General features: G+C 32.2%; 1 protein-coding gene across 5 annotated transcripts in view; it reads right to left on the reverse strand.

Moving 5' to 3' along the window:
- Positions 1 to 253: 253 nt before the first annotated feature.
- The window catches only part of LOC134273102 (nuclear hormone receptor HR96-like), a 100,792-nt gene continuing 88,330 nt past the window's right edge, over positions 254 to 12,715 (reverse strand). For all 5 annotated transcript variants that reach the window (XM_062755282.1, XM_062755283.1, XM_062755284.1 and 2 more), the window contains 3 exons: positions 10,542 to 10,659; positions 7,437 to 7,879; positions 254 to 4,162 (listed from right to left, as the gene is read on the reverse strand). In XM_062755282.1, coding sequence (XP_062611266.1) covers positions 3,668 to 4,162; positions 7,437 to 7,879; positions 10,542 to 10,659 — 1,056 coding nt within the window. In that variant the 3' untranslated portion in view covers positions 254 to 3,667. The remainder of the gene's footprint in view (positions 4,163 to 7,436; positions 7,880 to 10,541; positions 10,660 to 12,715) is intronic.

The raw sequence follows: 12,715 nt of genomic DNA on the forward strand, positions 1-12,715 counted from the left end.
CACAATGTCCTAACGTCACTCCAAATAAACAGACAGTGCCTTCAGAGATCTGAGTATTTAGTTCTACTGAAGCAAATAGCGTTCTTTTCATTCTCAAGTCAAAAGTGTCCCATAACCGCTATTTACGGAACAAACAATATTTACTACTTGTGCAGTCTGAAGCAACCCCTTCCACGTTTCAGCGAACCCATTCGACCTGACGTGTTAACCGAATTTCACACGGAGAGAGGAGAAAGACAATAACGCTGTTAAATTCATTAACTTAGTTTCTTATTCAGATAAATGAACCAGATCCTGAAAATGTAAAACTGATGCAAAATTGATGTCTTCAATAGTTTTGTTTTTAATCAATGCCAAATACTGTTAGAGCTTTCTGTCAACCAATACACAACATATTAGAGATTTTAATGTCCATAGAGAAGTAGAGACCAAATTACTGTATAGTATACCTTAACAAATAACTGTATGGTATACTTTAACCAATTTCCTATATATAGAACAACACAAATCAAACACCTGCTAAGGTCGTCAGGTCATGTTTAATAAACACTTTATCTTTCTACATGTGCAGATGTGAATCATAATAGATCTAGAGCATACTTGAGAACGGAATAAACCAAAACACAATGTAGATAGTTGTACGTCTTTGGCTCATACTAAAACACGATAAAAATACGAAGGCATAAAATTCTCTTAACTTATGCAACGCTTCCAGGATCTGTGATTTATCCTCATCTATAAGAAATTTATAAAAAATATCTTTAAAAATTCACCAGACTGAGCTACAAAGAAATAAAAAGGAGCAAAAGAAACGTTTTTATGTGGCGCTTTATTTTGATTCAGCATCCCTCTGCTAACATCTAAAATTTGGCTTTATTTGATAATAAACTACGTCAAAAAAATAAGCATATCTTAAGAGGCAAATTTTGACAAAATCACCTTTTATCCTGATTTGTTTTTAAATTAAATGAATGAGCCATGAATTCCAGTGAGAGTTACCTCTCTTATTTAAAGATCAAGATACCTCAATATATATCACTGAATGCACCAAACAAGTACAACGTGTGTGAGATTGAATCCCCCTTCCCCAAAGAAATACAAAAATAACCTCTTTTGTTGTCACCCATACTTTTTTATTTTTATGCTTTTTTGAGCGTCACAATATTATAACCTTATAAACAATTTTATAGTGTGGATACACAAAAAATGATAAAAGGTTTTTACAATATCCATGACAATAGAGAATTGAAAACAATATTCTTGTTTTTCCCTAATGTAAAAACCTGTATAACACTGTATAACATTAAGTTTACAAAAAGTAAATTTGAGCTACTTTCAATACAAGTACATAGTCATGGATAAAATGTTATTTTGTATAATTTTTGGCAATAAAAATATTTTATTTTAAAAAAGCCAATATTAACAAATAAGGTAAATACAAAACATGTCTACAAATAACATTTGCTACAGAAACACTTTAAATATTAGCACTTTTATCATGTAGAAAATATTGAATAAAATCAATTTTATCTTTTAAATTTTTTCTCATTCTTTAAAAATCAGAATTCATTTTGGTTAAAGGTAACAACAGTACACAACAGACTATAAAATTATGACATCCATAACATTAGTTTTCTCCCTCAGGGTCTCTTTCTAAAACATAGACCAATATTGTTTTTCTCCAAATGTCACCTCCATGGTGCAGATATACTTTGATCCACCGGAAACATTTTTAGATCACAGTGGAATAAATGCCTTGTACACAGTGTCACAACAGTGAACATGGACAATGTGTGCATGCAGCATATTTAATTAATGTATCTGATAAAACTTACTGAGATGATAAGATTTTTACATTCTTTTTCTCTCTCCTTACTAATTTACTACTATCTACAGTAAATAAAGTCGAAATCAATACATGTACTTATTGACTATAAGCCCGATAATTACATTCCCTCAAATACATTTCAGATGAATTTTAAAATTCTATTCATTTCATTATGTCTTGATTTGAAATCAGTTAAAAGTAAAATAATTTTTAGTGCAAATTGATATTCGTCACATAACAACTCCTGGGTTTTTTTCATAACTAGGAACAACTGAGCAGAGCTTTAAAAACTCTGTACTATCAATATTAATATCACCCCTTATACAAAAGTTAAACTAGAATCTGAACAATTTAAGATGTTGTTTATTTGCCCTATTAAGCAAACAGGGTACATTCACATGGCGAATGCAATAAAAAAAGACAGTGTTCCCTGTCATAAATATAACAAATTCTTCAACACATACAGAGCAAACATTTCACTCTACCACCTTAGGGTAGGCTATTTTACGAGAACATATTTGAACAAACACACAAAATAGCATTCAAGCACCATTCTCAAGCATGCCATAAACCACACTATAACCGGTACACATATAATAAGGCAGTAGATTCGCTCCCCACAACCTTGATATTTTGCACCTTTGACCAAGCTGGGTCGTAAAGGCAGATCAATAATCACTTACGTCAAAACGGGACAAAAATCAATAGATATGTTCTCTGTTAATATTACACTATTGGGACCCAGTTTTCTTGCTGTGTCTTGAATTGTGATGTACGTCACCTAATAATTCTGCCATTCAAGGTTGTAAGTTCTCTATGAACGAGATGAAGCCTATGTATACACACAAACAAACAGACGTATTTCACCTGGTGTGAAATGACCTTAGCAACAATGATCATTGTGTAATGACAGTACTTCCAGTTGTAAACTACAACATATACAAGTTCACTGAATTTTTTTTAAAAATGTTATCGACAATAAGATATGCTATATTCAATAGATTCTAGGGATATGTTTTTTTTTGTTTATGTTACAATTGATTTATACACACACAAAGCAATGCAGATCAAACAGCATCAGCTCTTATTGTTTTTGAAAAATAAGCAATTTACTATGATAGCAATTAAACACAAAGCTGAACATGAAAACAGAAAGCAGGATACTGCAGTGAATGATGGGAAATGTTGCAGTGGCTGATGGGTAATACATTGTGAGTATACTCTAGAGGTAGGTGCTGCCGAGCCTGAAGATTCCCTGAACATTTTATTGTCCTCCCTGAGGCTCAACAGTCAAGATCATGCCACTGAAATGTCTTTACACAAACCTAGGCAAGAACTATAACACACAAAAGCTTCCGAAAATGCACTATTCTCTACTTATAGCAAGCCTACAAATCATGAAAATTTTAGCTTCTTTAATCCCTCCTTGGGGAGTTAATTTTAATCTGTACCCCCCTTTTTAAAGGAAATAAAATTGGATTAACTCATCTTAATTTGTAAAGTATCTTTGCTAAAAATAAGCTTTGTATTTCACTAGATAACCACACAGCTTTGTTAAATACAAGACAGCATGCTAAATTTCCTATAATATTACAGACTTGCAATTCATTCATACATGAAGTCTTGGTCCTAATTGTGGTAGGAATAATTCTATCCTTACCAACCTACTCCCCATCCCAAGACAATAATAATAGCTTAGCTGCCTGAGCCTGGTGCTTCAGAACAAGAAGACAACATTAAGAGCACGATGATGCCATATTGTACAAGGTCGTTGATGTAAAAACATACTACTGTTTGTTTACTCCTGTTTAACCTCACATTTTTTTGTGCCATTTTATGTCACTTTTGTAAGCTGAAGATTTCCACTAGCAGTGGTTCGAGTCGTGTAATATCAAGGTGGGAGGCCAGTTGAGCACTGGACTCTCCCAGACTTCTCACGTCCAGTAGCTTCATTAGAAGCTTGGGATACAGCTGTCGGGCTTCGCTGACGGGATAAATGGACTCCAGGTAGGCTTGAAGCCAGGTAGAAAACTTTTCCTGTCCCTTGGCCACTAACTCCTTGTTTTTGAGACATGGTCTGTCTGAGGAAAATAATTCAATCACGAATAGTAGGGTCAATATGGTTTTGTTGGCTTTTGTGAGTTGATTTAGACTCATGACAAATTTCACATGGTCTGAATACATGTGGGTGTCCATCGTTTTGATCATTTCTGGGCTAAGTTGTGTTTCACATATTTTATTATTTTGCGATAACCCTCCTCTCACTTTCCATCCCATGGACTGTGAATCAAAGCCCATCACTGAACGCAAAACCATAATTTCCATGATGCCTCCCTGAAAGAAAGTAAAAAAAAATATATTGTTTAGTTATTTTTTCATATTGCAATGTATTTTGTTTCATGTGTCATTTAATTTCATTACTTAAAAGCCACTGGCTTCACAAGTTGTATCTGATTATTAAGTATTTTCATTAAGGTAATAAATTGCCGTTTCATGTTGATTAACAGTGCTAGCCCTGTGTTGTTTTCCTGATATGCAGTACATTAAATTCATTTTAGGATTCAGCTAAATAACCAGAACTTGTCCTAAGGTGATTTCATTATTCAAAGATAAGGAATGAAACAAGAAAAATGTTTCTGGCATAACAATTATTTTTATGATAGTGGATCGATGGCCCCATATACAAGATTGTGTTTAAGATAATTTAGTAGGCTATCCAAAGAATGACTTGCATGTTGATTATAAAATTCCTTGCAGGGGTTTAAACATAAAGCATAGTGCTCATCTACATATTACATGGCATAATGACCTAATTTAAATTAGAAATGAATAAATCTTAATTAAATAAGGAAAAATTAAAACAACATTTAGAAATTGTAAAAAGTTAACCATATATAATCATTTTTTAAAAACCCTAGTTATTTATTTTTTCCTCAAAACAATAGTGTCCTTTTTTTTTTTTTTATCAGTTTGACTTACTGAATGATTGCTATGAGTTGATTGCCAACTAGCAAACAAAAGACCATGCATCAAAGGTCTATATTGAATTAACAAATTCCTTTGTCATACACTAATGTATCATTTAGTATATGTTCTGGTATTTTTTTGTCATGGCTGAGTGAACGAGTCCTTTAAAGTCAAATACTAGAAAGAGAAGCACTTAAGTTACCTTAAAAGTTGAGTTCTTCAAAAATTTTAATTTTCGAAATTTAATTTATCAATTAAATAATTTTTTCCCATGAGAAAAATAAAATAAATGCAACCAAAGCTGTTACAGCTGAAAAGTGAACACATACTTTAATTAATGAAATCCTCATGAAATACATTAGATTTTTGGGTCAAAATACCATTTTCTTCCCTGTAGTACCTAGAATCTGGGGATATCACAAGTGCTCTAAACAGCAATTCTAATTAGACAAACATTTGTATAAAAAGCATGATTGAAGTGAATGTCAAAAATTGGAACCATTATAAGCCAAGAACTTAAAAAATATGTAAGGAACAGCAATTAAAAATATTGAAATGGGAAAGTACACTTGACATTGATGTTAGTTGTGAATTGATAAATAAGACCTTAGGTACATAAGTGGGAGGTTTAGTGCAAAGATAGATCAAGGAGTTAGTACATCTAATGCTGCAATCTTTTCATTATCTTGTGTGTGAATTAAGTCTTTCCATTTCTGTTTCCCCATAAATAGAGGTTGAAAAATAATCTTCATCATCTTAGACAAGAGTCATTAAAGATTCACATTCAAGCGGGATTTTTTCTTTCATGCCACACACGTTTTATCATCAATAATTCACACCAATGGTACCAATCTGCTCTTTCATCTGGTATCCCAAAGCCCACCAATTATTTATTATGGCAGATTAGGTTCCATTTAAAACAGAATTTGAAAAACTTTTTCTGGTTAACAACATAATTGTCTTGCTAGAAATAGATGTGAAAAACTGGGTAAAATGAAATTTAAAATTACAATGCATTAGAGCAAGAAGGTTGATGTAATGTAAGAAAATAGCACAGGTTCATCAAGTTCTAAATATGACTTTTTCATGGCTGACCTACAATGCTTCTCTCTGTAAATGTCTAGACAGACGGCTAGTCTTGGTATTAATTTTAAAATTTTGGTACCTTCATTTTAATGAATTATAAATGTTTCAGATACATATTTGTACAAAGATAATGGATTAATTTGCCATTCTTCATATGATTCATTACAATTAACATAGAGGCATGAGTTAAGTTTCTAGAAAAATCTTTAAATCACTAACCCAATGAAAGTTAACAGTTGCTGAAAAACAGCATTAAAAAATCACCCAATTTTTAATGAGGAGGAAAAGGGGGACAAGATAGTTGAGAGGAAACAGATAGGAAGTTACATAATATGTTTCTGGCAATTTTCTTAACTGCAATGTTCCAAATACCAGCACGGCAAGATAAAATATCTGAAACTAGAGTTTCTTGCTTATCTTTTGAAAGGGAAAGTGTAATCCTGATATTGAGCAATTCATCAATCAAAACCTAAGTAGATGATGTAAAAGTGCACTGTGAAGTAATGAATATAAACACATATATCAAGTAAATATATAAAACATGGCTTCATTTACATGTACTTGTACATGTCTAAACAACCTTGAAAGTTTATTTTTAATGCTTTCTGATAATGAAAAATCTGATTTCATCTTATAGATATTTACATAAATATTAAATGAATTTGACCAGTGTGGCTTGTGATTATTTTTCGTTACAGATACTATTAGTCCATTTTTATTTGGGCAATTTTTGTTTGCAATCCCACTACTCAAAAATCCCACTACTCAAAAAAAAAAAAAAAAAAGTTAGGCAATATTCATTCAAGATTTTGTTTCAAGTCATCTTGATTATTCTGATAATAAAAATACTTGCTCATGGCCTTCAACTGGACAATGCTATTCCCTAATATATCCATAAAGGTTTAAATGTATACCCACATGATAGGTGCATGCTTTAGTTTGAGAAACTTGATACATGGAAAAACATTGAAATTGAATAGGTTCCTTTTCAATTATTCAATGAGAAGTCTCTAATGGGATTGTAGCTCTATGGTCTGAACTTTCACATTGACTTGAATCATCTTAAATGTTTTACATGAATAAATACGACAAAATTATCTTGATGTTGTAGGTTCTCGACTTCATCGGGCTAGGAGCACCTAAATGTAAGGATTTTCCTACAATTTCCAATTATTGCAACAATGTTCGTTTACATAATGAAGATAATGAAATGAATTATACTGTATTCTATATTGTACTATTTCATTGAATCAAATGAAAACTGAAAGAGGATTAGAATTCTAAAAGATATATACTATCCATTTATTAAAATCAGTTCAAAACAGTAAAACGAGTTGATTTATGGACCTGTATGAGTAAAACATTATTCTGTGAGTAGTAAACATTTTAAATGTTTTTATCAAAGACAAAAAGACGGACAGACAAATCCCAAAAGAAACTTGTTCATGAATATACTAGTCTGTTCTTCAACAGTGCAGGAGCTAATATCTTAGGGATAATCATTTTGTGCAATAAAATATATGTAATGCAATACATATAAATTGATAAAACCTACTTTAAGTAAATGAATCTGGTCTTCCTGCTGTAGCTGCTTGAACTCTGGTACATGTTTGGCAAACTTGATCAATCTACGAATAAATATGTCTGTTAAATTGAAAAGGTCATTAGCTGACCGGGGACTTTCTGTCAGTTTCCTAAATTGGGTCTCATTGTATGGCTGGTCAAACACCGCTGCGTACTGCTCCTCCAAATTCTGAATTTCTTTGCGGATGTCCTCGGGCAACGGTCTTGGGTAGTCATCATCATCCATTTCTGATTTGAAGGGAGATAACTCTGTGGGAGGGGATTGGTTGTAAGACGACGACTCGTCCGAGTGGTAGTTGCTGGTGGACACTTCTGGACAAGCTGTGACCGGACATCCTGGCTCTTCTATCTTACGAAGTTTGGCTCGATCCTGCTTTGTAAGCTTCTGTCTACGCTTTGCCAACTGATCTTCACCTACAAGGAAAAGAGGAAAATGAAATTAAACCTTTCCTTCTTTTTTAAATACATATACAGTAGAGGGGATAAGGGCCAACTAACATCTACACTTTGCATAAAACCTATGGTTGTTATAATGACCTTGTAGGCAATCTTTCATTGGGTCAGATTTGACCAACACATTTCATACCAATTTAATTGTTATGCCTTTTTTAAAAAAAATTAAATTCGATGTTATTTCATCTACCTTATCAATACATAAAATCAAGTACGAAATACAAGAGCTTACAGTCAAATTTCCACAAATCTTTTGCATTACATTTATTTTAGAACACTTCACATGGGATACAGAATATTTGTACCTTGTTCAGATTTTACTTTTTTTTTTATATTCAGGGTGTATTTAATTTAGTTGTCCATAGTCTCAATTTATCTTTTTCATTAAAATAGAGATTTGCAGACAAGCATGACTTATATATACATTATTTAGACATCCAGAATTAGTGTTAAATCTAAAGCAAACTAGCATGGCGAGGCGCCATGCCCCTTTTTCTAGGCGCCATGCCCTTTTTTCCAGCGCCATGCCCTTATTTCCTAACCAAAAATTAATAAATATACCCAGTTGAGGCAATATTCCTTAGCTGTTCTGTTTATTTAGTGCATGCTGATAATCCCTTATTGTTTATACAACACACGAGGAGTGGATTCACGACAGGAAATCACTTCACGCTTGAACGCACGCACACAGCCACCTGGCAAATTAACATGCCTCAGGCTGTCAGGGTACAGGATTTAACTTGAGAAACTGTCATTTGATTGCATTAATTATGCAAGAATTAGCCCAAGACCAAAGATAAATTAACTTGTAAAGTATTAACTAATTAAAATCAGGATCGTTTTTTTTTAAATCGAAAGTAGAATAAAACACATAGTTGAAGAAAAAGCTGGTATTTTATCTGAATAAAATCAACTTACATTGTACCCAAAACTGAGTGTAATGTGATAAAAAGACTTAAAAACAATAAAGTAAGTTAGTTTCTTTGAATGAATGGATAGATTTGACAAGATGAGAGTAATGGTCATTTTTCTCATTTAAGCCCGAGTTTTTTTTAAAAAGAAAAACAATTTTTTACATGGCATTTATTTTTGAGGGGAGTAAGATAAGTTTTCACTTGATCATGTCAGTAGAATATTTTCCAAGTAAAAAGAATGGTCTCTACATGTATTATCCAAAATGCACCCCCCCCCCTTTCCTGGAAAAAAGTATTTTTGTTTAATATTTAAAATGACTGTACTTAGTACACAAATAACACATTCCAAGCAGGTAAAAAAAGTCATACCGCCAAACTTGAATAATTTTTGCACTGTAATAATTTTTGTTTTAGCTAGATTAATACCATTACTTTCTCTAGTGTAACCTTACTAATTTTTTGATTAAAGAAAATGGATGTAAATATTTTTTTTATATTCTTTTTGTTTCAGTAATTGTCATGTCAGCCCAGGTGTGCTAATTGTGTTGGTATATATATATTTTTAAATGAATAGAATACAGATATATGAATTTATTTTCAAATTACTTGTTTAGATAAAGATTTCATTATGAAAGGATATCAGAAGTAATTAAACATGTTAAAGTATGTTCAATATAATTTTAAAGACATTAACATTTGTTTTAAAAGTGCCCTCGTGAGATCCTGTCGCGACACAAAGGGCCCTTTTGATTCCTTGATTACCATGCCCTTTTTAGGGTCTAGATTTAACACTAAGAATATTTATTTGTGTTTTCAAATGAATAAAATTTTCATCACATTTAAAGTTCAGTCATCATTTTGAACCCAATTCTAAGTCAAGGGTATATCAAATGTGGTACCACGAACATTCTTTGAAGTTAATACCTCATACCAGCATATAAAACATATTGATTACATCTAAACATTTTGAAAGTACATGATAACTAAAATTTGATAACAGATTTGGTAGGCTGCCAGTGATAGAGGTAGATCTTTCTATTTAGGTGTCTTCGTTTCCTGTAACATGAGACCAATCAACCTACCAGTTTGCCTACAGCTCATGCATTCCAATGCATAGCTACAATTGCATAGGAAATAGTTCACAAAAAACACAGAACCAGGCCCGGGTGTATGAAAACAGATGCCATCGAAACGCAACATATTTAGTTTTTGACCCAAGAACTTGCAGTGTCTGAATTTTATTGTATTTGTCACAACAATCGCAATATGATACTTTTGATTCTGAATATTGAGTAACCAAAAGCTTTTAAAAATAACATGAAGCTTTGACCCAGAAAGAGAGGAAAATACATGCATGTACTTTTTAAAAAATTATTTCATTATCATATATTTTACATATGGTCATTTTGTCTAATGTCATCCTGGATTTCTTTTTTACTCAAAACAAACTGATTGAATAATATGTCCTTTTTGCTGAATATTTTGCCTACTAGTTAAACTCTGCAGCATGTCTAATCAAAAAGAAGCTTTAATATCATTGTTAGGTGCCCGGTACTACAAAATGACACCATAATATCAGATACAATGAATTACAGTGTGCAAAGTAATTACTGCTGCTCCTGAGGCCTGGTATAAATATCTATTGTCTAGAAGAGAGATCAAGTTCTATGTAATCCTTATGTACAAATGATCAAGCATATCTTGCTTACTTAGAATCCAGTCCTTCTTCATGCCGATGTCAAAGCACTTCTTAAGACGGCAGCCAGAGCAAAATTTTCGTGTGTGGGTGTCAAGCTTACAATTGCCATCAAAGCTGCAAGCAAAAACCTGAAAGAGTCCAAATAAAACATTATAATTATACATCTTCATTATTTCCAGCTCATCGTCAGATACCCAGTTCTTCTAAATGCATCAAGTAAAATTAATAAGTACCATGACTAATGTAAATACTTCAGAATGTTTTTGCTTTAAATTTAACTAGGAATGTGAACTGGAAAAAGCAGTTAGAAAATACCGGTAGAAAAATTCAATTACAGAGCAAGCCATTCTTGATATGACAAGTAAAAAATAAAGAATGCAATTATATATGCTTGCAAATTTGCCATGTAATTTGTATCTACAGTTTTTCAGGCTTATAACTTTGTATTATGATTTGTATATGAATTCAAAGATAAAAAAGCCCCATTTTGGTATAAAACACTTTTAAAATGATTTCATACAAATGCATCCTTTGTTGTTTTGCAATTCCAACTTATTTGATTCCAAATAAATTTTGTAGACTTTAGGGTGCCATTGTTTACTCTGCATGATTTAATAACGAAGACACTTATGGCAGTGAGAGTAACCTGTACCAATCCTTACAGTACTTTGAATATCTGCTAGTTTCAACATCAAATTTGATCAAAGCAAAGTCTTAGACCCTGCTTCTGATTAAATCATTATCAAGTTTTGAGGATTTTTCCTGTAATGCATGTTATTTATTGGTACTTCAAAGGGACACAGCATTAAATATATATAATTATGCAGAGTTTGCATTTCAAATAAATCAATGCCTGGATACACTGATTAAACATTGAGAAAATACTTCTGACAATCTACAGTAGTGATTGTGTCATTATTCTGTACCAGTAAATTATAATATTTAAATTGTAAAAAAAATACAGTATTTTCTAATTCAGTGTGAAATTACTGTTTTATGAAAACGATTTTTTCAACTCTGACTGAATGCATGTTTTTCCTGAAATCAGTGACCTTTGTGCATGAAGTACCATTGAACCAATAAATGAATAAACAAAATTTACATATTGCATAATCAGAATTTTTCCTTTTTTCTATATCTTCTGTTTCCATCTTATCACTTTTTTGACATCACTAATACAAAGATATTTTATAACAGGCAAATAAAAAATAAATAAACAAAATGTACTATATTACCTGACCCACCCTATTTTTTTCTGTCAAATTCCTCACCCTACATTTTTCCCCCTGAAAATTTCTGGTTTAATACGTAACTGTTTCTTATGTTACAAAATTGTAACAACTACAAACTTTTTGCCTGCAAGAAATGACATTCTCTGTCATTAAAAAGGATCATAAAATTATTATCTTTAAGTTAATTAGATTTGAAGATGTAACAAATTTAAATTAGTCCTCTACAAAGCCATTTTCAGGGTACATTGTACCTATCCTGTAAATCTCAGCTGGAATCTACATCGGATTGAGATGACTGCATCAAACAAGTACATGTAATGCAATACATATATCTGATAAATGACCACCAATGTTTCATTATTAATAATTAATTAATTTAGGTGTAAGTTGGTCCTTGAGTAAACCTAGATTTATTTGATTGTTAATCATGTTCAATATACTTTGATTCTCCAACCCTACAACCTGTCAAAAAAAATCATCAACCAACACAAATATTATTTTTTGGCTTCGCAAAATCAGAACATAGGGCACCTCAAAGTAGAGCAGCCCCTTGTATTTCTACATCAAGGGAGCAATCCTGATGCAAATTACAACATTTCTGTTACAAACACAAGGACAACCTAACCCAAATACAGATATGTTACTATATCCCCTACAACTGCCTTGCAAGGGGATAATAAAACCTTTATTCTTATAGCTTAAGCTGAACATGATTTGTAATACAAATATATATAGCCAGTGAATAAAGGAATTTGAGCACCATATTCCTTTATTCAGTAGCTTTATCTGAGGGCCCCTATATAAGCCGCTCACTTAGTCTCTGCTTAGCGTAATCACTTGTCACTTGTGTAGACAGATTGACTCAACTCTTGGTATTGACAAAAATTGTGTACTTCATCCAAGGCAGGAGAAAAAGATATCAAAGAAATTTACAATAGTTGCACAGAACAGT

This window comes from Saccostrea cucullata, unplaced genomic scaffold (genome assembly GCF_032062105.1).
Source record: "Saccostrea cucullata isolate Sc308-1 unplaced genomic scaffold, CSIRO_AGI_Scuc_v1 ctg994, whole genome shotgun sequence".
NCBI classification, from domain to species: Eukaryota; Metazoa; Mollusca; class Bivalvia; order Ostreida; family Ostreidae; genus Saccostrea; species Saccostrea cuccullata.